The 25,762-nt window shown below is 42.9% G+C and overlaps 1 protein-coding gene across 8 annotated transcripts in view; it reads left to right on the forward strand.

Annotated features, from left to right (window-relative positions):
- The window catches only part of SLC15A2 (solute carrier family 15 member 2), a 57,019-nt gene that overhangs the window by 9,809 nt on the left and 21,448 nt on the right, over positions 1-25,762 (forward strand). For 5 of the 8 annotated variants that reach the window (XR_005626462.1, XM_039698504.1, XM_039698457.1 and 2 more), the window contains 12 exons: positions 3,681-3,727; positions 7,003-7,090; positions 7,704-7,845; positions 9,694-9,786; positions 10,877-10,976; positions 15,981-16,071; positions 18,130-18,207; positions 20,811-20,893; positions 22,048-22,134; positions 22,450-22,539; positions 22,878-22,922; positions 25,197-25,229. Coding sequence is in view for 7 of the 8 variants with exons in the window: in XM_039698504.1 (XP_039554438.1) it covers positions 3,681-3,727; positions 7,003-7,090; positions 7,704-7,845; positions 9,694-9,786; positions 10,877-10,976; positions 15,981-16,071; positions 18,130-18,207; positions 20,811-20,893; positions 22,048-22,134; positions 22,450-22,539; positions 22,878-22,922; positions 25,197-25,229 (977 nt within the window). In the remaining variant the exon portion in view is untranslated. The other 3 variants (XM_039698494.1, XM_039698486.1, XM_039698467.1) reach the window with 3 other exon arrangements.

Consider the following 25,762-nt stretch of genomic DNA (forward strand, 5'->3'; position numbering starts at 1 on the left):
CCAGTTGCACAAGGGATAATTCAGAAAAGAGGAAATCTTACAGAAAGCAGTCCTTGCTTTCATGCTTACCAGGTGAAGTTGTTTGCATAAGATTTTCACAGAAACTCAGGAGGGCATCTCATCTATATGCCTGCTCTGGAACAGGACCTGATATTTATGTAGTCCCTAATGCATTCCTATATAACAGACATCATGGGTTGTCTGAACCCTGCAGGCTGAGCCACACCATCTCTGTTCCAATGCTCATTTGCCCTCACTAAGAGGGAAACTGGGAAAAGGAGTTCCAAATATTCTTTACTGAAATAAGGCAGTTATTTCTCTCATCCTCAACAAAAATGGATTATAGTTCATCTCTCTGGCTGTTCTTTCTGTCAATTGAAAGGAGTGGCATTTGGTATTTCTTCTTTCCCAAATTTCATAGTTTTCATTCCAGAGTTGTAAAATGGTTTCTCCCATTTTGCAACACCATTTTGGGTTCACACCCAGTTGTCTCCCAGGCTTCCTCACCCTGATTTTGAGTACAAACAAGAGCACTGGCTGTGCTGAAGTTTTCTTTGTTCATGGAAAAGCTGAGGACCTGCATGTTTCATGCATTCCTAATGTGATGGAAAATCATTGATACTCATACAGGGATTTCCCAGTTGTCCACTATTATGAGCATTTCATATGGACCCTATTTCCTTGTGGGAGATCAGAGGCACTAGAGTTAGGATATATCACATACAGAGCTGCTCTAGCTGTTACTCCACTTACCAAGGAATAAAACAATCTGGTTTGAGAGCATTTTTTCCAATCTGAAATGTCTCTTTTGTAATCCTTATTCTCCTTTTGGTGCTTAGGAGGGATTATCTGATCAAGTGTCTCTCTTGTTATGGAGGAACACTCCTGGAGGAACAATCTGCTTTTTTAAAGGCAGTGGTGATGTTTGTTCTGCTTTTGCCCTTCACGAGGGAAGTGGCTCAATGTGATATTCAGCACTTGAAGGTAAATTTCATCAGGCTCTGATGATCTGAGCACATTTGAGATATCCAAATATTATTTAAGCAGTTTTTGTCTCATTTCACACATACTCTTGCTGGTTCATTTCAAAGGTGTTGCATACCTTGTTGCAATTTATTTTTTTAGTGAAAATAACAAAAAGGACACAAGTTTCCTGGCTTCTCTGAATGATTGTTTTCTGGTTTAAATAACAGATTTTCATTTCCTTCCTCTTTCTCCAATACTGACAGCATTTCTAACACCTTTTCTTATTGCCTTTTATGTCCCCTTGCTAGCTGTAGTGCATTTTGTGCCTTAGCTTTGCAGGCAGACTTCTACCACTCTGTTTGATCTGTTTGTCTATACCTGTCTTCAGAAATGCCACCTTATTTCCATTTGTGGTACAAGTCCTTCCTGATTTTCAGTCCAGTCGCACAGGTCTCCTTCTATCAAGTATCATTCTGTATTTGTATCTGAGGTACTTGCAAATTTATTCTCTTAAACTTGTTTTTGCTGTTTGCTACAAGTTACCATTTATTACCAAACATTTGAGTTCCTTTTTTTCTTTTCTGTCTGAGAAGACCTTCTGGCAGCTAGTGGCCTAAACAGCTCTGCAGTGTATTAGACAAGTAGTATGTTAATCCTACTGACTGATAGGGTTTTTCATGCTGGCATTAAAAAAAAAATCATTTAGCTTATGTGACGCACAGGGCTGTATATACACAGAGGAAATATAGCTGCAGGAGGCTGAAAATGTTGAGGCATCACATTGCAGCAGCATGGGAGCACTGTGCAAGGGATGGTGAAACCTTTCCTGCCTTCCTTTTTTATTATTCCTTTAGGAACTCTGCTGCTGTGTTTGCTTTGCTTGCCTGTGTATGGCAGAATACAGCAGGTTTCTACTGGGAGCTGTATAGAAATACCTGGGGCATGAGATGCCAGCAGAGGGCTCAGAAATATTTCTGCTGCCTCTAGCACGGGGTCAGGCTTGCAGGACTTGAGTAGGTGCCAACCTGGTGTGCAGGGACAGGACCCATGTGAACAAGACCTGTTCTGCCCCCAGCACTGGGTCTGCTTTGGAGCACTCACGCCCATGAAAAGGGCTTGATAAACCTGAGCTCCCTGGAGGCTGCGCCCAGGTGAAAAGCAAGGCTGTGCATGTGTGCAGGTCACTGGGAGGGCTGAAGACAAGGAGCTCGTTTGTGGCAGTACAGAGGAGGTACCAAACTCTTGTTTTGCCACTGCTGTATAGGAGAAAAGGAACAAAGATGGGGTAGAACTTTCTGGCACCCTCTGAAGTTTGGCCTCCAGGTCAGCTGCCCAGCTGACCCCATGTTTATATGGCCAGTTAGTAGGAGTGAAATGGGATCTCTGGGGATTTTCAGAGGAAGCAATGCCAGAGTACATGATGGATAGTAATTATACTTCCTCTGTGCAGGCCATCACATCTGTTTCTCTTGTATAAGTATTCTCCATGTCTTGTTAACAATAACTGAAACCAGATTAAGGATCCTGGTTCATCAGCTGCAAACCTGGTTCTCAAGATAACCAAAAACTATCAGCAACTGAGTACTTGCACTAAGGATGAGTTTATGGAGACTCCTTGTACCAGCTGTGGATTCTGGGTGTGGTCTGTGCATTACTGATTAGAGAAGGGAGAAATATTTAGGAAAATTCTTTGAATATTTGTCTTTTAAAGAAGCCAAGTGTAAGAGGAAGAAGAAACCTCTGCACTGCACTGAGGATAGTTTACGGGAAGGTTGTGAATTTTGCTCTGCAATTGCAACTGGCACTGGAAGAATGCAGAGCTCCACTATTGCCATGGGAAGGGTATGGAAGCAGGAACAACAGTGTTCCTGCAGGGAGCTGAGCCCATGTAGCTGCAGGGGGAATCCAGGGACTCCCAGCAGAGATGGGCTTCATTTGTCACATGTGGAGCCCCAAAGTGGTCTTCTGAATAATAGAAAATAGAGAGAGGGGCTGGGGCTGCTTCTGGGTGCTGGCTGTGCCTGCTTGATTAAACTGTCCCATGGGAAAAGGCAAGGTCATTCTAGGGAATTGGTGTGGGAATGAACCCTGGGTCACTTCACTCCTTCAGTAGCAAAGAAATGATTTAACACAGTGCAGGCATCTGTGACATCCAGTGTCCAAGGGTTTGGTGTGATGAACATTTTAGTAGTTTTTTCTTAGAATGTGTGGCTTTCCAGTGAAATGAGATCCCTGCAGAGTAAACCTGTCATTACCACACTGGGAGGGAGATGCACGCTCTGCTCCTAAATCCACAGGCAGTAGGTGTATCTGGGACCTGGGATTTTTATTCAGCTCACATCTGTGCAGCATCCAGCACCGTGCTGGGCTGGTGCACGTAAAATAGCTGGGGGCATGCCAAACAACAGGGAGGTCTGTGCCACAAAGTGCTGACAGCCCCAACCTGTGACTGATTTAGGCTGTGTTCCCTGACTCCTCTTGAACTCTGGAGCTGTCTTTCCTGGTAGCATCTCCCTCCCCTTTCTACCCTGGCTGCACAAATGTGCTCAATTAGGGTTAACTCAAACTGAATCAAACTTCGTGCCTGAGGTTGGAAATCTTCCCAGTCAACTCACCACAGCCACATAGCATGGTGGGAGACAAGGCGAGAGGGGAGATGAACGCTTTTCAGAGAAATGAATCCAAGGAAACTTTGTTCACTTTTATTTCTGCAGGAGATGATCCCCCCAAAGGAGATTTCCCTCTTCAGAAAAAATCTCCGGTAAGTGTTACTGCTGCTTTCCTTTGCTTTGCTTTCTGCTCAGCTTGTTTTAAACATTGCAAGATCTCTCTGTTCTCTCCTCTGTTGTGCTCTGGCTAGAGACAAACACCCTTTCTTGCAGAGGGTTGAAATAAGCCTTAACAACTCAAGGCAAAAATCCCTCCACTAACCTGATTAAGTTAAGAAAGTGCAGCTTAAAGGGAAAACACAAACTGTCTGAATTTTTGAGAAAAAGGGTAAGGGATTTATTGCCTTTTCCCTGTTTTTTCCTTGTGGGGAAAAAACTTAGATCTCTGAAGTGGATGGGGCTGTTGTACATAAGAGGGAGGGAGCTGAACTCTGTTTCGTTTGATGAAACCCACCAGGGAAGGGTACCCAGCTGATGAAAAGCAGAAGGAAGGACAAGGATTGAGGACAGGCCACTGGTGAGTGTTACAGAGCTCAGTTGTAGTGCCAGAGCCTTGGGTTTACATCTTTGCATCTGATTTAAAGCCTGATTCACGTGAATATATTGCTGCCTTGCAGCTTGGATGTTTGTGCAGATTTTCAGGCTAATTTTTATTGAGTGCTTGACCCCTAAAAACTGTTCACTGCATAGAATTCAGGAAGAATTTGGCTTATATTGCAGCTGCTTTGATTTGCAGGATAATATGTAATACTTGGTCTTAAAACTCACAGTCATGTCATTAGCAAACCAACTATTTAACTCAAGTTTAATTAATGTGCAGACATTAACTATTGGATATCCAGAGCTCCTGGGAAATATTAATCTTCATCCTGTTTTGCCACTAGTCAGCAAGAAGGAGAGCTGAAAACAAACGTCTCCTGTAGTGGGTAGTTTAAACGAACTTTCTTTTTTCCAAAGACACAGTCTATCAACTTCCACAGTATCTTTAAGAGATCCACAATCCCACAAGAGATCCCAGGCTTGCTGTGGCAGCTAAGCACTGCAGACTATCTGTGTGTTCATGAATCCAGGCTTAACCTCTTTGCTTTTGCTGGGGCTGTCTGCTGAGCACGGTCCTCCTCCGCGAAAGCGAGCAAACTGCATCTGGCTCTCCACATGGATGAAAGCTTCCCACTTCTGGATGTCCAGGCAGGCCACAGGCAGGTCAGTGATACAGTGGAGAGAATACATGAGGGTTTCTGCACGTGCTGATGCCATCTCATGACACACAAGCCAGATGGAAGTACCCCTGCTTGTAAGTCGTTGTTCTGTGTTTGTAAGCACCTACTCAGGGTCGTGGCTCAGGCACTTGGGAAGGTGTAGCTGGGAAGTCACTGCCCCCTGCTCTCCTTTCCCTCCTTGCTCATCTGTAGGAGGTGCCCATTCCAGAGCAGGAGTGGCTGAAATGAGTCACTGCACCTGAAATCGGTGCAAATAAATCCACTGGAACTTGTGCACTGGGAGTGGAGGGGTGAGTTCAGGCAGCAGCGCTCCTGCCACCTGTCCACCTGGTTAGGACAGTCACTCTCTGCACCTCCACCAAATGTTACTAAATGGCAGGAGTATGTATAGTAAGGTCTGGGAAGGAGAGAAAAAAAAAATCCCTGTTGTACAATTTTACTTCCAATTTCATAAAATGCCTCCCAGCACAAACATGAAACATAATCTGCCCCTTATGGATTTTCTTCTATTATGAAAATCTTGTTGGAGAAAAATATTCTGTGTGTGCATATGGTTGTGTGTTTGTGCATTTACAGCTTATATATGTCATCATTTTTAGGCTAGTCTAAAAGCAGGAGGCCAGTGCAGTTTCCAAGGGAGCCCACTCTTTCTTACAAGCCATATTGCTGAGCACAGTGGTTTCAGAGTAAATCATAAATGAAATGGATAATTATGTATTTACTCTAGTAAAGAAACAAGGTTAAGGGTTTCTTATAAAAAGGCAGCCTTTTGGTGAGAAAAATATATACATATATATAAAAATGGACAAAAATATTTGTCTTTAGAGGATTAAGTAATGGAAAGTAGTGGGGAGGTGGGAGTTGTGGAGTTTTGATTTTCTGTCTCTTCTGTTGCTTTTTCATAATGTTGAGGAAGACAGTGTCATTAAGCTATACTCTTCTAAACTTGATGCCATTGCTTTGGGAATCTAAATAAGCTTAGGTCTCTTGGTGGTAAAATAAACCTGAATAAACACATCTATTTTGGTACTGTATTTGCATTTGGGACTCTGGGAGGAAATACAGGAATTCATTATATCCGACATGAGGCACAGAAATGCACATGAAGAGTTCATCTCACTTCACTGGCCCATACCATGGCTGTTTTAATCTAGAAGTATAGTTGTATCTGTTAATATCACACTCCCTCCAGATTCCTCACCAAATCCATGGTCAGCCCCTCTCCTGCTAATTGGCAGAGGCTGGGCAGTGCTGTGCAAACCTGCTTTCCTGTTGCGAGGCAGTGGAGCCACTAAGCAGCTGGAATCTGAAAGCTGCTTAGCTCAGACCACTGTGGGGTAGCAAGAGGGACAGAGGCCCACACAGGGTCATGCCAAGATTCATCTGTTTAATGCCTTGTATTTCACTTGGGAAGTGCTGATGTTAGCTGCAGGAAAGTCAGGCTCAGAGAAAGAGTGGCTGCACTTTGACAGGTTTGACAGTCCCGTCCCTGGCTTTTTTTAAAGTTCTGATTAATAAATTGAATGATCCATAGCTGTGCCAGCAATCTTGGAATATGAAATGGATGCCATGCCTGAGGGAGTGTCAGACAGAGAGCTGATGCTCTGCTTCAGTGAGTGGTGGCACAGCTCAGCACAAGTGAGGAGCAGAGATTGAGGGAGATAGCAGCTTTACACGCAGAAGCAGACAGCAGATCCCTGAGGTCTCCCAGTTTCTGAGGCAAGGTCTGGTACTAAAAGAGGAAGCAGTTTTTGGGACAGGGTAGTGGCTTTATATGGAGTGCAGAACAAAAGGAATCCAAAGGTGGTTTTTTGGTATCAGTGACTTTTAGCATTGCAGTCAAGAGTTGGTAGAACTTCCAATTGAGTTCCTGGAGCTACAGGCATGGTGGGCTGTTGACAGCTCACAAATCCCCATGGCAGTCCTTCCTGGGCTGATGTCAGCCAGGCTGATTCACTGGGGAGCCTTAATCAAAGCAAGAGTACTGTGGGGTCCACTCTCTCCTTTGAGTCCAGCTCACAGGTCACTCAAGCAGCTGTGAGCACTTGGTTTTGGACTGGACTCCTCTCCACCACCCAGACACTGTGGGAATATGTTGCTGGGGTGAAGGCTTTGGCAGTTGATATGTTCTTGTTTGTCTCCCACAGAAACTCTGTGGCTCCAACTACCCCCTGAGCATTGCCTTCATTGTGGTGAACGAGTTCTGCGAGCGCTTCTCCTACTATGGCATGCGAGGTATGTGGCCTGTGACTTTCCTGTCCTGAGGTCTTTACACAAACTGGATTGATGTTTCTGAGCTGTGCTGGGTGTAGTATCAGCTGTCTTTCAAAGCTAATTGATATTTTGGAATGCACATATGAACAGTGTATCCTAACATCGTTGCTGTATCTAAGATGAGAAGAAGTTGGAACTAGAGGGCTGCAAATGTACCTTCCAGTCTAAATTATTATACAATTCTCTATATAAAGCCTGGTTTTCTACTGTGTGATGTCTTTCATAGTTGATGTGCAATCAGCGTGCCTGGGAATTGAATCTTACAGGCACCTAATCTGCAAATAGAAAAAGTGCATAAACAGAACTACAGGTTAGGGTAAGATAAGCTAGAAAATACATTTTTCAGTTAAACATAAATGTTTATGAGCAAAGGATGTCAGATACTCATATATCTCATTTTAGCTTCTCCTGTGTCAGAGATTATGAGGAACAGGTCTGGAAGCACAAATCTTTCCACAGCACTGCTCAGTTGCCAGACAAATCAGTAGTTTTCTTGCCACCATGATCCTGCTTACCTGCAGATATACACATTAATTATCTGATATGATTTTTTTGTTTGTTTGTTTCCTTTTAGCTGTTCTGACACTCTATTTCTTAAGCTTCTTCCACTGGGATGAGAATCTCTCCACTGCTGTGTACCATGCCTTTTCCGCGTTGTGTTATTTCACACCTGTCATCGGAGCCATCATGGCAGACTCGTGGCTGGGCAAATACAAGTAAGTGAAGACCTCTCTCTAATTCAGCCAGCATGCATTGACACCGTGCAGCCTGTGCAAGGACAGTGCTGTGTGTGCTCCCAGTTTTGAGCTGGCTCAAAGTGCAGCAAAGACACCCTTGTGAAGGTCAGCTCCTCTCTTTTAACAGAGCTGATCTGTTTGCTCATGCTGTTCTCTGCTTGTCTAATACCCAAAGGCCAATAGGCAACGAAGTTGGGACAAATTAAATGTTACAATAGCCCTTTTCCTCCACTGTCTTACCCTACCTGACTGCAGGAAGCTGAGGTGTAGGGCAATTAACCTTCAGTTTGCTAAGGTCTGCTTCTGAGAAGGATTCAAAGATAGTGAGGAAGCAATGTCATCATGTAGATCTCAGATTCAGATAAAATGTCACTAACTGTAATGTGCTTACTTACGCTTCTCACAGCATAGGTAATGTATCAACACACCCACTTTTATGCCTGAGAAACCTGTGTTCTCTCAATCTCCATCAGCACATAACCAGGTAGACTCTTCCTGAGTAAGAGTCCTTAGGCAGTCTTCCCTTCTGATGATAAGCTGTGGAGCAAACATCTGCTCCAGAGTGGTGATGAGCTGGATATAGGACTTTCTTTGCTTGGCACTGTTTTTTTCATTGTCTGAGAAGTCTTGGCTGTCAGGGTGATGAAGTGCAGCTGAACTTTTCTTTCTAAGACTAAGCCTATCTGGCAGAAGTGTCTCTATAGGAAATAAACAGCTGCCATATGCCTATCCAGAAGAAAGTTCTTAAGGAGGTGTCAGTGTCCTTTTTTTTTCCTCTGTGCTCAGTTTTAGTAATTTTCTTGTCAATTTGAATGAAAATAAAAACAGTGGGGCTTTATTAAATTTATTATTTAAGGTCACATAGCAATGTTCATTAGTTTTGAGAATGTTTATATTGCAGCATGATGTTGTGAGAAGGTAAATCCTTATACAGATGCTCGTGTGTTAGTCAAAACACTTTCCTTGGAGTAATCCCTATAATTTAATGGGAAGTGGCTTTTACTGTAGAAGCTGGACCTTGGCCAATATAACAGATTAGAGGAGCTTTTAGGAATGATCTGATGTGGTGCTAAATTAGCTGTTGCAGCCAGGGTTTGAATGCATCAGGGACCTCTTCCATGCTCAAAGCTCATAGGACTTCTTCTAGTGTTTCTGTCTTTACAAGTCCTTTGATTCACTTCTGTATGTGTCTTCAGCACAAGAATACATAGATTTCTCTTAATCTAGAGAGTGGTGAAGGAATAGAATACACTCAAGAGTCTGATCATCCTGCTCGTATTTCTTCTTCTCCCTCACCAATGCATAGGAGGCAGATAGATGAGCTCAGTCTTACAGAGATACTTGGGACCCAAAACAGACTTACAGTGAGGAAACCATGCTCCTAATTCAGGTTTGTTAGGTGGGTTGAATGTGGGCAACAGTCTCTCAACATCCCTTCCAGTCAAGGGATTCACTTATGCACATCCTACAAAATGCCATTTATTAGTAATCTGAAAACTGAGTTGGGCCTAAACAGTGCTCTTCTCTTTGCCGTCTTCCATGCGTGACAAGACTGGAACACTTTTCATTTATTCTGCTCAGTAATGTCTACAAATAAAGCAGGGGCTATCCCTCCTTAATCTGAATCCATTTGCATATCTATTCCTTCTAGTCCACTCAGTGTTGACACAAAGGAATTACAGCTGCCCACTGTACCACTGGTAGAACAAACCAGTTCCTTGTGTGCCAGCCAAGTAGAGCTGCCATATCAGGGCCCACGGGCACCCTCTGTTTTCAGCTTGTACATCACCCAGCACCTTCAGTCACTGCTGTTTGCTTTCCTCACAGGACGATCATCTACCTCTCCATTGTGTATGTTGTTGGCCATCTGATAAAGTCAGTCGGTGCCATTCCATCCCTGGGCAACCAGGCAGTTCATGTGTAAGTAGCCCTTGAAGCCACAGTGCTGTAGCAGGTTGTGATGGTAATTAGTTTACCCAAGTCTGTAATTTGTTTTATCTCCATCAGACCAGCATTTTGGGGGCTGTGCATGGATTACTTTCATCAGGGAAGGGTTAGGAATGTCTGAGGAAGAGCAGAAGGGTGGATCTAGTGTGTGAGCATGGCAGATGGAGCTGGAAATCACCACACAGACTCTAACCTCTTTGGCACAGGCACTGAGGATCACCCCTCTCTGCTCTACCATGCTACTGGTTTGGTCTCCTGTATCTAGCTGCCTACAGCAGGCTCCTTGCTGGAGCCTGCTCATTTCATCAGCACAGCTGCCCAGCTCAGCAAGATTCCCCTGTGTGCATGGGAACACAAAACTGAAATACATTTTCTGATGAGAGGGGAAGGGTCTGTCTCTTCCACAGGATACAACCCTCTAGATTCTGAACTGATAGGCTTGTCAGAGTGGTGTCTCTGAAACCACCAAGCCAGTTTTGTCTGTGTAGTCATGGCTCAAAAACTATGCACATGCAGGCAGAAGGACATGTTGTTTACAGAACAATTTTCTTTTGTCCCAGACCTGGTCAGTCCTGATACTCTTGTTCCCTGGAGACATAATCTGTCAGGCCAACAATGGCATTTTGAAAACCACTGGGAAATAGAAAGCACACAAGAATGAGCCTCATTCAAATAGTTTGTCTGCTCTTACCCAGGCTACAAAAAGTACTCCCCTTTTTATTTTTTTTTCTTTTTCTCAGTTGATCTCTGACAGCTTTTGTTGTCATATAAGTAAAAATAATTCCACAGATCTTTGATCTCCTATATGTCCATTGGACCTCAGAATAACAAGAAACTGACAAAACCAGTTTGGTTAATTGATTGGTACGGAATGCAGAAATTAGGATAATTAATTTGTTTTTCAAATTATTAGGATATTTAATTTGTTTGTTTATCTAGCTCATCATCATTACTGTGTGCAAAAGACAACATTATCAGAGGAATCAGGGTTGGGTGACACTAAAATACTCTCATAAGCTCTGGAAAGGTTTTGCAATGGTGATATTTTTGTTCTTGCATGAAGGGTCCTGTCTATGGTTGGTCTGTTTTTGATCGCCCTTGGAACGGGAGGTATCAAGCCCTGTGTCTCTGCATTTGGTGGGGACCAGTTTGAAGAGGAACATGTAAGACTTCTTTTCTTTCCTAAATTCTGCAGTGTCTGCTTACTTTGTGAGGATGTTTATGTGATGAAAATCCTGTTGTGCTAGAATAAGGGCCAGTTTGCTGGAAAAGACATAGTAAGACATGAGGTAGGGTGGTTTGCATAAGACTTGAGAGAATCTGGATGCTTCAGGAAGGCAAAATGTCAGCAGAACAGGATTGATACTGGAAAGAATAGGTCATAATTGCATCAAATCATCTAAATGTTAATTGGACATCAGAGTAGTAAAAAAATCCTGTCTTGCATATCACAGAACTGTATATATCACAGATCAGCCTAACAGGGGTGATTATAATGCACTGCAGAGGAATATGGCAAATGAAAGAAAAGACTATCACCAGCCTATGCTTCTGTGGGATTTTTTCCTCAAATCAGTCATAGTCTGTGTCTCAGATGTTGTTCAAAAAGAACTGTAGGAAATTCTAGTCTTTTGCAAGTAATACCAGAATGTTTTCTGAACATTCCAGAATGGAAAGTTCTGAAGAGTGGAGAAAATGTTTCTGTTTAGCTGTGTTTGTGCTGTCTATCCTGAGAATTGTAGTCCAGGTGCTTTGTGTCCTCATTCTCTGTCATGAGTGCTTAGCCCCTCATCTGCACTAATCTCAAACTCCCATTATTCAGAACAGGGCTAAACCAGGGATAAGGTAGTGCTTAAGGAAGCAAAGCAGGTCAGGAAGTGCTAATCCTCAGGCAAAATGCTAAATTTTTCAATTGACTTGAATTTAAATAGATTTATGTTGACCTAACACACAAATAGAAATTTCTATTTTCTCAATGAAAAGTATTCAAATCACCAAATTGTGTGCATAAGTCCTCAAATGTGTAGAAGGCCGCTGCTACAAAAAAGAAAATAAGTGTTGGGGTCTGTGGTGAGTAGGCTTAAACTCAAGGAGGAGTATTTAGAACTGAGTGTATGAAAAATTTTTCTAGAAATAGATCTAGGGAAATACTAGGGCCTTTGGGAAAGGGAAATTCCCATCAGTGGAGGCATTAAAGAAGGACATTAGACTAATAGTGTGTCAGGAAAAGCACTGGTAAATTTGGATAAAAGTTGGCCCCTTGGACAAGGAGTCCAGTAGGGCAGGGTTCTCCTTGTCTTTTCCAGTACCCCAGTATGAAGTCAACATGTAATGAAATAATAGAGACTAAATAAAAATTTTTTGGGAAGAGTTGTGCTTTTTGCACATGAACTGAGTGATGCTGAAGTTATGAAGCTTATGATTAGTAAGAAGTAACAAAACATGGGATGTTCTGTGGTCACTTGTCCAAAGCACATCCTCCTGCAGGCATGTCTGCACGCTGTCAGTAGCACATGGTGCTTTAGGGGATGTGGCAGAAAGGGAATCAGCAATGCTCTGGTGGTCACCAGCCTCCCCACCTGGCACTACTCTGACCAAAAGCAGGCTGGCAGCACAGCACATGTGCTTTGGGATAACTGCATGTATACATGGGCATCCTGGCTTGCTGCACCAATAGTTGTCCCAACAGAATTCTAATAGGTCCAACAGCAGCATTTATACAAGTGCTACTTTGATGAATATTAATGATTAATCGTGTTTATCCAGCATCTTTCAATTGCCACCTAATTACAGTATAATATGTAACACTTATCTTCTGAGTGTTTTATAGACTTCAGCTAATGAATCTCAGCACCCCTCTCAGGCACATACCTATTATCATTTCAACTTTACAACTACAGCTGCATCACAGAGAGAAAACCTGAACTGCCTGTGGTTGTGTGGGCCTGTACCCATTCTCCAGCATTTAGACTACATCTCTCCAACAAATTTATCAAATACAAAGGCTCAAACACTCACCTGTGTGCTACCTTCAAGAAAAACTAATTTAGAGAAAGAAAACTGTAAAAAGCATTCTGATAAGAACAATGTGTTCTGCTCTATTTGCTCTTTTCCAAACATTCTTTTCAAAATAGAAAGTTTTCTATTTTACCATTTTGAAATGACTTGGCCTTTCAGAAGAAACAAATATTTTATGCTATGTGATAGGAAGTTTAAGTCATCAGAATTGGAATGAGAAGTTTTGATTTTGTAAGGAATGAAAGGTTTGAGGCCAAACAGAATATTTCTTTCCTCTGGAGTGGTGTTTGAGGGGTCTTATGTTTTATTTTCTTCCACTCCAGGTAGGCTGAAATAAGTTTTAAAAATTCACTATGAAATGAAGCATTTGATTCCCCCTTAATTTTCAGGACACCAATAAACTTCATCTGAGTCCTTAAGTGCACAGGCTTATTTGTTTTGTCTGAAAACTTGGGATGAAGTAGTTCTGTGTATAAATAACTAAATTACCCCTGCTATTCCTAGAGATAAGTTTATGTTTTGAGGTAAATGCACAACATCAATCTGATTATCTTTTAAGTACTTCAGGAGCATATTAGTCTTGGATCTGCCACTTTGAGAACAGTACTACTGCAGACATGATGGGGACTGATTTGGTGGGAGGTCAGATAGGGAAAACAGATTTATCTGCAGGAGATTTCCAAATGCCTTTGTCTATGGGATTAGAAGTCAAAGTTAAAAATGCCTGAACAAAATTATATTTACAATATGTTATATGAATATGAAGCTGCTGAACATATTAATTAGGGACCAAAGCTGCTTTCAAACAGTGCAGGATGGTGTTTAAGGTGCTAAATAGCTTTCCTTTGTTTCTTTATTTTCTGGTTGCCAAGGAGATCAGGATTATCAAGTACAGAACCTTTTCTCAAATTAGTTAATCCAAATCATGTTGTTAATGTATGTCTGCTCTAAAGATTAAGACAATAGGGAGGAAATTCTTTATTCCAATCAGTATAATTTGCAAGCTGCTAGGTCATTATTTTTGTAACTATTTCAGCTTTTCTGTGACCATTTTTATTTCCATAACTAAAATCTGAAAATGTGTGAAATAAGATGCTCCAAATTCTTTATGCATCACTATCCTCTTCTCTTACTACCACATTCTTTTTGGTAATTGTTGCTCTAGACTTTATCATGTCAAGAGCTGCATGCTTGAGTTTATCACAGCTCTCAGAAACTCTGATTCCTCAGATATGAAGGGTTAGAGACATGCCATGACAATTTGGCTAGAAGAGGAGGGTTCTACTGCACCACCTTGACAAGTCATAGGAGGTCTATCCAGGAGTGGGGAAGAGTGCTGATGCTGCTCATTTCTCTAGTTTTCTCTTTGATGACAAATAATTAGTCACAAAGGTAGAATGAAAAAGAGAATATAATTTTACTAGTTTAACAGTACAAAGTTCTGGGTTATCAAAACCACCAGCAAGGAAAGGAATATAACAGGTAGTAAGACCTACTGCTGTTTTCTATTAACCATGAGAAGATGCCATTGAGATGATTTTTATAAGGCTTTCAAATCCTTTAGCCTAGGATACATAATTTAAGAGGAATGTATGGGTCAGCCTTGAACACTAGGAAATACAATTGTGCAAAATCCAAAAGCTCAGTTGATGGGGTCTTCCTAACTGTGCTGTGTCAAGGCAGAAAGCCCTTATCCAAGTAAGGAGACCCCCAGACTCCTTGGTGCGTGGCAGTGGGAGGTGATGGGGCTCTCACCCTGACATTCTCAGTCCCCACTTTACAAGAGGACATAAAGAGAAGCCCTCACATACTCTGCCACCTCCTCCTCTTCCCTGCAGTAATCCCCTGTGATAAGAGTCTTCTTGCCATACGAAGAAGCAATATTTCCTGCTGGCTGCACCATTAGTTACAGGAAGTTTTGCTACATTTTTGGAGCTCAGGATTCATTACTTTACACCTGTCCTCCTTTAGCTGCCTGCAATTCTTCACGCTTTCTCCAGTTTTCTAGCCTAGTGAATATTGTTGTCTCAGGGAGCAGACAGAAGCAGGACACATTAGAAGGAAAGGAGACAGAACAACATTCCCTGAGGAGTTTTCTAGAACTCAGCTAAGTTAAAGCTTTGCATTCAAATGATGCTCAGGTCATGGAGATGAGGCTCAAAGTACCCTAAGAAGCTCTGTCAGGCGCCATGCAATGCCTGATGCAATTTCCCCCTCTGCCTTTATCAGCTCAGGTGTCCCAGAGCTGCTGATACACAGGAGCACGGGGTGGGTCAGGTAACCTGCTTTTGTTTCTCCTCTCTGCTGGCCCACCCAGGCACAGGGAGGAGGTTATCACTGTATACAGTGCACGTGTGACTGTGCATGTGTGTCCCTCCCACAAGCAAGGAGAGACTGCAAACACACACATTACTCCTGCACAAAGGACCAAACTCTGCATCAAATTCTTGATTCCTTCCAAATTATGAAATATGCAGAGAGGAAGAACATCAGCAGGAATCCTTTGACTCTATAAACTACAATATGTTACAGCTTAGGTTAAATTCAAAACTCTTTCTTTTAGAGTTCATCCCTCCATCAGGCTTTTGAGTTTGCTCCCCTAGATTTAATTTACCCTATTATTTTGGGGTTGATTGGGCTCACCTTAATGGTCTCCTTTTTGATGGATACTTCTCAATTGCTGGCACTCTTTCATCTATGCTGTGATTACCAGTTCCTTAAAATACACAGGTTTCTTTTTCTATTTCTATGCAGGAGAGGAGGGAAAAAAAAAAGAACTCAGACATGGAAAAAAATTATGAGCTTGTCAAACCGTGCCAAATTGGATTGAATTAGGTGACAAAGGATCTGAATCATGCTACTTGTTCTGAATAAGTAAATGCTTTCCCCTCCTTCCAGTCTCACAGCACTCTCAAAGCAGCAGTTTTTGCTCTGAAATGCCAAAAAGCCCCAAAGCACTTCTCGAGTAACGTGAGCTGATTTGTGTGAGCATTTACCATCACCTGAACACGAGCTTGTTTGCTTAACATTTTATGCACTTTGTGTCAATATTTACCCAGCCTTCCTAACGAGAGAATTGATAGTGTTCAATTTGCAAGCCCAATGCTGTGTATTAGCCATGACATTGACATTGTCTTCTCTTGTTTTAGACCTCAGAGAGAAGCAAGTTTTTTTCCATCTTCTATTTATCCATTAATGCTGGAAGTTTGATCTCCACGTTTGTAACTCCTGTATTAAGAGGTCAGTGTGGATTTAGAATAAAACAATAAATTAGCTGCCCTCTAACTACTCTGCTGTGCATAGTAGTTAGATTCTTATGACAACAGAATGACAGAAATTATATTATCTGTGGAGTGGTCAGTATATTGCATTTACACCTTGTTAATCCTGCAGTAGCAGCATAACAGATTTATGATACAGGCAGACAATTCACAGACATTATATTCCTGGTTGTATTTCAAAGCCAGTCCAAACTACAGAATTAAAACGTGAAAGGTGGAAGGACCTATATGGTCATCTATTCCCCACTGCCAGTGAAGGACTTGGCTTCAGGTAAACTGTGGATGGGAAATGAGCTCTGCTGTCCTGTGTAGTATCAGGGCTGAAAAACTTAGCAGGGCTGGTTTTAAAGTCCTACCTTCTCCCTCCCATGGGGTGCTGCTGACTTCTGGAGGGCTCTCTCCTGGCACTCAGGCTTGTCTGCGTGGATCTGCTTGCAAGATTGCTGCCCTGAGCAACTAGCCTTGAAGACAAAGCACAGGCCTATGCCCCATTTAAGACCTACTTTATATTCCAGCCTGCTTGCAAAACCCTTTTTAGTCCCTGAGCCTTGCTGCACTTACTTCATTGTATTGCAGCGTTTTGAAGCCAAAGGGACTGGCACACTCTAAATACGGGTACAGAGGCAGAGCAGCAGGCCATAGGTGATGGGGACAGGGACAAGGTAGTCTTCACATTTAGTTGCCTTTTTTTTCATTCCATTCCATGGCTTCCAGAAGGCTCTGTTTGTTTGGAGTGTCATTTTAACAGGCTCTTGTCTCATGTTTACACCATGCACAGGAACAGAGACAAATGCTGTACCTCTTACTCGTTCATTCTCTGGTGTCTTCAGGTCAGCATTCAGTTGGGAAGGGCTTTTGCTTAATGTAGCCAATGGGCAGATGAAAATCCAGTGCCTTGAAGCATCAAAACATGTGCCAGTATAAACTAGCTGCACCATGGAACTGGAGAGGATGGGGAAAGTGTAATATTTTTGCTAAGTGTAAAATCTTTTTTTGGAAGAGCAGGAAATGCAGTTTGTAGACATTTGGTACAAATACAAAATATATACTTCTAGGCAGAGAAGTCCAACTCATTTAGCGTGGTAAAAGTTCAGTGTGCCCCGAGAGCCCATGCTCTCTGCTTTGTTGGATTTTAGATAATTTGCTGAAAATAAGTAAATAAATGCTATGCATGCACACAGCTGTGCAGCTGTGATTTTCCAGCTACAACAAACAGGAGCAGCTGAGGGCTTAATGGATTGGTCTCCTGTTAACTCTGTTGGCTTACTTAGCCATTTTGTCATTCTCCAAGTAAGAATGCAGTAATGTCTAGCCCCTGGCATTCAAACACAGAGCCCACTGCTGGTTTGCTGTTTGCAGCCAGAGCATGGTGCAAGAACTGACCTGGTCCAGGAGGTGCAGCTTTCAGTGACCCAGAGCTCAGATTGATGCAGCCCATGCTATAACACATCTGGTTTCCTAATGGGTCGATGCAAAACCTGACATTTGAAGCAGGCTGCCCCTAGTGAGATTGGTGGTGGTGGGAAAGGGAACTGGAGTTCTAGGGCTTATCCTGGGCTCCCACTTACACAGCACAGGCATTAGCTTTCACTTTGTCCACCGTAGGTCGCTGTGAAAACATTTCAGGTTTTTCACTCAAGACTGATGCAGCACAGTACTGGTTATTTAGACCTAGTCAAATATAGAATGGCTTCAGGTTATTTTAAATGTTGTGCTTCTTTTTTCCCAATTACAGTTCCTAGTACTTCTTTATACCGATTTGTCTGCCCCCTCCCTTCTACTGTTTGCATCAATATCCTATTATCAGTTGCTTTTGCTGGCAGACACTAACCCTGCTTCCAAATTGTCTTCATCAAGGGAGGACAACTGTTTCAAGGAGATTCAATTCACAGTGTCAAGCAGTAGCAAAGAAGATTTAAAACCAGGGGAAGTGACTAATTTAGGGAATCAAATCAAAAGCCCCAGTAACATAAGTCTAGATGTAATGAGCTGCTTTTATTTCTGACTTTTTTTTCAGGGGATGTGAAATGTTTCGGAGAGGATTGTTATGCACTGGCTTTTGGTGTCCCAGCAGCACTGATGGTGTTGGCACTTGGTGAGTGGAAATAGTGGTAATAGGAGTTACCAGTTTTGAGTCCATGGATAGATGAGAAAATGCACAAATTCACTAATTCTGGATGGATACTGTGATGGGAAATGAAAGGGTTCAGAGTCACCAAACAATTCCCCAGTTCAGAACAGCAGTAAATATCAGTAAATAGTAAATAGCAGTAAATAGTTGATTGACAGTGGGCTGAGCATGGTTTTACTGCAATCTTTTATAGTGATACTCTTAAGGGGATGGTCTCATGCATGCTTCACACTATAATTTATTTGCTCTCATGTAAAGGAAGGCACCAAAATGATTCTCCTGATGGCTTGCAGCTTTGCCTATGAGCAGGCATGGCCTTTGAACTGCAATCTGAGCAGCCCTTAGAGATCCCCAGCTTATAGAAGAGAAGCTTAACATGGCACTTCTAACCTTTCCATGGGCTTCCTGCAGCTCAGGGCCATCTTCAATGGCTGAGACTTCTGCTGCTGAATCTGTGTGCTGCAGAAGGAGCTAGATGAGATGTTGGTTTGTTCTGAGCTGTCTTACTTTTCTTGGCTGAAGTAATTCCCACAATTGCAGTGACAGCTTATTATTATGTTGTAATAAAAAATCCTTATTATCCAAGTGTCAGGAGACAGCCACAGTCCCTGTGCTTCTTAATGCTTGCATCTTAGCCCTATTAATGTACTTGTCAAGATTTCTTCTTCAACCTTTATGAAACATTCAACAATCTCTCCATTTTCACTGTTACTCCTTGGTAGCCAGTACAGAGGACACCCCATCAGCTTTAGTTTTACAGCTGCAAGCTGCTGAGAAGTTCTTTATTATACTGCATGTGTGAGCTTTTGACACAGCATGGGGTGACATCTCATTCAGCTTGTTACCTTCACTGAGAGACCAAGCAGTTGTGTGATTTCACTGCAGCATCTGGGATTTTGAAAAGTCCCCCAGAGAATGTGAATGTTGCTGTCTCCACTCAAATTTCCATCAAGGAGAAGAATCAGGAAACTGAAGAAATGTCATCAGGCCACAGCCAAGGTTGCAGCAATTATTTCAAAAAAGTGCATGGTCACGGCCTGAGAAGGTTCTGTTTTCCCCTGTGGCCTATTCCTATCAGTTTAGGGCCACCCTGTGTGCACCATGCTGTGATGAATGTTTCTAATAGAGCAGTAGTTGCCCAGGGGAAAATGAACGTGTAAATATTGCAGTTTCAGTGAGGGCATCAGTGTTTTTAGCTAGTGTCCTGCTGCCAGATTCCACATCTTGCCTGGCAAAGCAGCTCTCTGTTCTTTTGTAACATGGTAATATGCTGTGGGAAGTGATATCTTTGACTATGTGAGTAGCATGCAGAACTGGAGAAAACACCCTTTTGGCCCTGGCTGGCCCTCTCCCTATGTTGCTGGAAAGCAAGGATAGATTTAGAAGCAGATTTGGAGTGAGATTTTCTAGGCTGCTAGAGTTCCTGGAGGATGGGGTAGATTGATACCATTTAATTCCAAATTCTAAACCTAATGCAGGAACTTCAGCTCCCAGAGGAGTCAATGGCATCATCAAAACATATTTCAGCAAACCTAATGGATCATGTTTTTAAAAACACCAACATCTTCACAGGGAGATGCTAAAAATTGGGTAGCATGGCTACCCACTCTGGGTGAATTTGCACAAATGCAAAGGTTTGGGCTACTCACCTAAACTGACTTCAGAGGTCTCTCAAGTTCTGCAAGTCAAACCTGGATACTAAAGGTCTTAGTCAGATGAAAGCAAAGGTGAGTTCCCTGCAGTGTCTCAGGCCTCCTGTGTTAGGATGGAAGTACCTGCTATTCTCCACTGTCTGTGGACTGACCCAGACAATTGGTTAATTTTAAAAGTTCAGGTTAATTTACGATATGGATTTCATGCTTAGTTTTAAGGTGCTTCTCCCTACTAATCTCTTTGGAATTCCGGTGTCCTCAAAGACTCTCATAGAGCAGGATAAATGATACACAATCAGGTAACTCCATCTCTGACAGGATTTTGAAGTCTCATTCTTTGTGTTTTGGGGGGGAAAACCAAGATAAAACAGTATCTTAAATTGTATATCCCTTTGTGTAAACCATAAATGGAGGTAATTTCTGTTAACATCTCTGTGTGAGGCAGGGATCTTTGGGCAGTTTCCATTGAAATGTGTGTGAGATGCAAGTGCACAGAGGCTGTGCTGTATCTGGATTAATCCTCACAGATTTCCCATGGGTGAGGGTTGATTTCCAACATCAGGTTGGAATTCAATGTGGATTGTACTATAAGTTTAGGCTACAAAAAGCATAGACAAAGTGAATTTTCAAAGTTTTGGTTCCCAGAGTGAATCAGATGTGGAAATGCCAGAGCAGATATTAGGACTGTGGTGACTTTCTAGGGATCACACTGCCTCTTGTAGGATGTTGCATTTTCTTCCATCTGCAGGCATTAAAGAATTCCTTTATATTTGTTTAGTTAGAAGGGCGATCCTGTGTGCCCCAAGGGCAGAGCATTTCTGTTGAATACAGGGGTGGGAGATCCTTCCCAGAAGCCAGTGCAGGATTGCGCTTCAGCCATGTGAATCCCCATTTGGATAATAATATTTTTTTCAGTTGTGTTCATTGCTGGAAGTGGACTGTACAGAAAAACACCACCACAAGGAAATGTCTTGCTGGAAGTGTGCAAATGCATCGGTGTAAGTGTGTGTGATTTTCTTTTTCATGCATGAGTCAGCAGTTGCAGTCCAAAAAGGTGCAAAGGGAAACGGGAGGTGGCTTTTGTAGTCCTCTACACTGCTCTGGGATGTCTTTCTGATGAGCTGTAAGGAATTAGAAACACATTTAGGTCCTAGTTTATTTCTTCAGCATTTCAGTTGTTTTCCCTTAGCTCCATGAACTGTTCAGTTGATGTCCATGTAGTAGAACCACATGTGGCAGATGCTGGTGGAAACTGAACTGAAAGGAAAATTCAGAAACTCAGAGAGTATCAGATATATGACTCCATTTTTTTTTCAGTTGAATAATTTTTCTGAACTTTATCAGTTCAGCAGACAGTAATAGCACACATTCACATTATGGACATTCAGCATGTTCATGTAAATGCAAGAGACACTTGCTGAAGTTGCATTAGAGTCTTATAAATTGTTTTTCATGGTGTGTGAGCTGAATACAGTATGTGAAAAATACTCTCTTATTTTTAGGTGGATAATGATGTTTCTATTTCAGGAAGCTGTTGCTAACAGCAGATGTTTTCTCTTTATCTAGGTCAATCCTAGAGCCAAATTTACCTTGGGGAAACAGGCGGTATCTTAAAGACAAGACTTCTAAGTGAAGTCTGCCACTTTTTTTGCCAGTGTGGCTCAGTGTGTTTGGTGACTGGAGCACACAGCATAAACAGTCCAGGAGCTGGACTTCAATGACCTTTGTGGGTCCCTGCCAAATTTACCTTGGGGAAACAGGCGGGATCTTAAAGACGGGACTTCTAAGTGAAGTCTGTCACTTTTTTGCCAGTGTGGCTCAGTGTGTTCAGTGACTGGAGCACACAGCATAAACAGTGCAGGAGCTGGACTTCAATGACCTTTGTGGGTCCCTTCCAGCTCAGGCTATTCTAAGATTCAGTGATTCTATGATTCATTCCCCCATCATACCTTTAATCACCCGGTGTCATAGAAACTTCCCTGCAGACAATTCATCATAAAGCCTCCAATCTGAGATTTTAGAGGTATCCAGAAACCCACCCCCCTCAATGTTCTGGCACTACTTATAGGAAATAGGGAAGGTAGCCTTGAGTTGGGAATGTGACGAGGGCAGGTACAGCATTAGTGAGTTACTCTCCTGTTTTTCTGTCTAGTTTGCTATTAAAAACCGGCTGAAAAACCGCTCCCCTGAGATTCCAAAGAGAGATCACTGGCTGGACTGGGCTTCAGAAAAATACTCAGTAAGTGATGCTCTGCTTGGTAGGTTTGGAGTGGGAAGGGAGACTCTGGCAGACAGACAGGGGAGACAGTAAGACTAGCCTGGCCACACCATTCCTCACATGCATTTTCCTGTCCCTTCCCACTTCTGTACTCTCCTGACCCTTAATGGACAGTTTAGGTGCTGCACTGAAATGTAAAAATGCAAACGTATCCAATGTCACAAGGAAGTGCAATGAAGAACTGCCATGCAGAAATAAATAGGAGTTATGCTTTGTGGCTTGGATCACCTGTTGGCTTTATACCCCTACCTTACCTTTTTGCTTGTTCCCTTTTAGAAACAGCTGATCGGGGAGGTTAAAATGGTGACTCGTGTTCTCTTCCTCTTCATACCACTGCCAATGTTCTGGGCCCTGTTTGATCAGCAGGTACAGTACCGTGGGTACAGCTCTGCCTGCCAGCCTTGGCTGGCACCTCTGTCCTTTTGGGGTAACGTGAAAGCATCCTGGGGACACAGTGGGCCACACTCCTGCCAAGTGTCCAGGGCCTTCCACCATCACTGCTGGTCAGCCCCTCAGAGTCCTGCCAAGTGTCTGGCACAGGAGAATGAGAGGGGAGAATGTGCCCTGCCTAATGACAGGTGTTACAGGTGGGGGAAGGAATAGATGGGAAATAAAACCTCCATCGCTGTCATCTTCTCTGTCCCCATGTTTTCTAGCCCCACAGAACATGTTGAATGCTTCACTGCTGTCTGTTTTCTCTTTAGGGATCCAGGTGGACTTTGCAAGCCACAAAAATGAATGCTGATTTTGTAAGTACTTAATGTCATCAGGGCTGGTAAGACTAGTAGTAACATCCCTGCTCTTGCTTATTAACCGGAGTCTTGCAGTACTAAGAACATCTGCTTGGTGAATCTGGGTGAGTCTCACTTTTGGTGATTAGAAGCCAGAGGCTCTGTTCATGCAGCCATGTTCAGTTCATCGCAGCTCATCTCAGCTAGAAGTGAGGGCTGGGGAGTCATCAGCAGCCTGCAAGGTCAGGGATGCTGACCTGCTGACAGCCAGTGGCTCTGTAACCTAGAGCAGGTAGGATTTTCAGCCTGCTGCCCCCATGGAAGCCAGACAAGTCACTCAGCCCTTTTTAAGGTGTGACTAGAGCTGTTGTACATTCTGCACTGGATCACTTGGTGATACATTAATGAAGCTCTCAAAACCAGCAGGAATCTTGTGTATAGGTTAAAGATGCAATAGGGATTAATTAGCTAGTTTTTGCAAAGTTTTTCAAAGGTGTGAATGGCAAGTGGTGCAGGCTACAGTAGCAGATAAATGTAGATCAGCTATCTGCCTGAAGGTGTCTTCACACTGGGCTGTTTTTCAGACATAGATGTTTTAACAGGCCATCTAGATCTTGCCTGCAGATGCTCACATCAAAATCTAGGATTGTAGGATTCCATTTTCCAGTTTAAAATTGTCTTAAGGCCATAAATTTGAGACCTTCTATGTCACTCCTGTTAAAAATTGGGCTCTCAATATGTGATGCTCATTAGGCTTAATTAGTTCAAATGAGGCATGAAAAAGACTACACCTTGGGTAATATTTATCCAGCTCAGAAAGACAGAACAAAGTCCATGCAGTCTATGTGATGTATATCTAAAACATTTGTTTTCTGGTGTTTCACTCACATGCACTTAGTGATCCATTAGCAGGAGAGCTAAGTATCACCAGGTGTCTCTACTGGCATCTCCTAGGTGAACAAAGATAGATTCAAGGCTTTTTTTTTTTTTTTTGTCACACCAACTTGGATAGCTCCTTGGCTTTTGTTTCAGTCTCCTCTGCTCTCCCATTATGAGCTGCCCCACCTCAAGAAGGTGAAAATTAACTGCAGCATCGAAGTGATCCAACCCTTAGGCTTGTTGGAGTTCATGTTTGTAATACTCTGTTCTTTCTGTTCAGTGCACAAGGGCTCAGCTGGGAAGTCTGGAGTCAAACAGGGAATGATTTAGTGTCAGATGAAGTTTGCAGGCTCATTTCCTAATGGCACATTTCTATAGTGTGTGCAAAGTAGCAGGAGGGGCATTTGCCTGGTATTTTTCCACTCTCCCAGGAGGCAGCTGTGGGCAGAGACAGGCAGCCAGTCTAGACTCAGCTCAGGACAGGACTAGCAGACAGGCGAGAACCTCCCCAACCCCCAGCATTTTCTTGGAAATACATTATTTCCTTCCTAATTTCTTTCCTCCTGCACCCTTCCCCCCCATCCCAAACCCCTTCCCCCCCATCATCTTAATTTCTTCCCCCCCATCATCTTAATTTCAAATGAAAAGCATTTCATGGAGTTCAGAAAACCACCAGTTCCTCCCTGGAGACAAGTCCATGGTTCCTTTTGGAGTTTGGGATCCATCCATCCATCCATCCATCCATCCATCCATCCATCCATCCATCCATCCATCCATCCATCCATCCATCCCTGTTGACCTTGCCCATTTAATTTGTGCAGGCTGGGATAGTGTTGCAAGTGTGAGGCACCTCTTACAGCTTTGAGGATTCTTGCCTCAAACCTAGATGCAGATGGGGGGAGGAAAGAGGTGTTTGTGCAGCCCACTGGCTCAAGGATGGTCTTTTAATTATCCTTTTGGGAACCTGGGAGAAATGCCAACAGAGCTCACAGGGTCCTGAAGTTTGGGAACACTCACTTATAGGATTGGGGCTTTTCACTTCATAGAAGCAGGGAGGGAAGAAGCTCTAAGCCTGCCTCCCAGCTTGGACACTAACACCCCCACCCTTCTCCACTCACCTTGCTCATGGCTCAGCCAGCCTGAAAGATGGGCCTCAGTACCTGTCATGACCTGTGTCACAGCTGCCAAATATCAAGGATTGAGTGCAGCTTCCTTCTGCAAAATGATCATATTAAATACTGTGTCCTTAGACAAAAAGTGTCAAGAGCACAATATCAGCTGCTAAAGCCAACGTAAAGCATTTGAGGAAACCACCTTGGCTGAAAAGGCCTTTCTGGGACTGATTACTTATTTACCATATGCACTGATATGTTATAGTGTTTATGACTCACTTGGAATATCTTTCTGTTTCAGGGAATATATGTCCTTCAGCCTGACCAAATGCAGGTAAAAGATATTACAGGCTTAGGAAATAATCCTTAGAATGTATCTTCTTCTTTTCTCTCATTTATGTTTTTTCTCATGGGACCAGTGGCCATTCTCTGCTCCTTTTCAAGGTAATAGCAGTCCTCCTGCTTGTTGGTGTGGTGTGGCCTCTGCCTTGTTGTTCACAGGGTGCTTTGCAAACCTGGGGTTCAGAAGACCCCAAGGAAGACCTAATGCAGAAGTTGAGTCTTGCAGAACAGTGCAGGCTGCATGAACCACCATAATAATTCTTGAGCTAGTGCTGGCATGTGGAGAATACAACCTGTATCTCCTTTTAACAGGCTCCTATCCTGGGATGAACATTGTTCTTGAAATATGTTTGATTCCTCCCTTTCTGCAGGATAGATGAAAACATGAAAGCAAGATGGTGCTATGTTGTCACAGTTGATTACAATTATTATGGTGAATAGCTCTGGAGAAATTCAAAGCTGTTCTGTTCCCTGAAATCTTCCTTTGGAACGGAAACAACATTTTCCCCTCCTTGTTCTTCATTG

The sequence above is a fragment of the Passer montanus genome, unplaced genomic scaffold (assembly GCF_014805655.1).
Source record: "Passer montanus isolate IOZ18808 unplaced genomic scaffold, ASM1480565v1 scaffold1, whole genome shotgun sequence".
NCBI classification, from domain to species: Eukaryota; Metazoa; Chordata; class Aves; order Passeriformes; family Passeridae; genus Passer; species Passer montanus.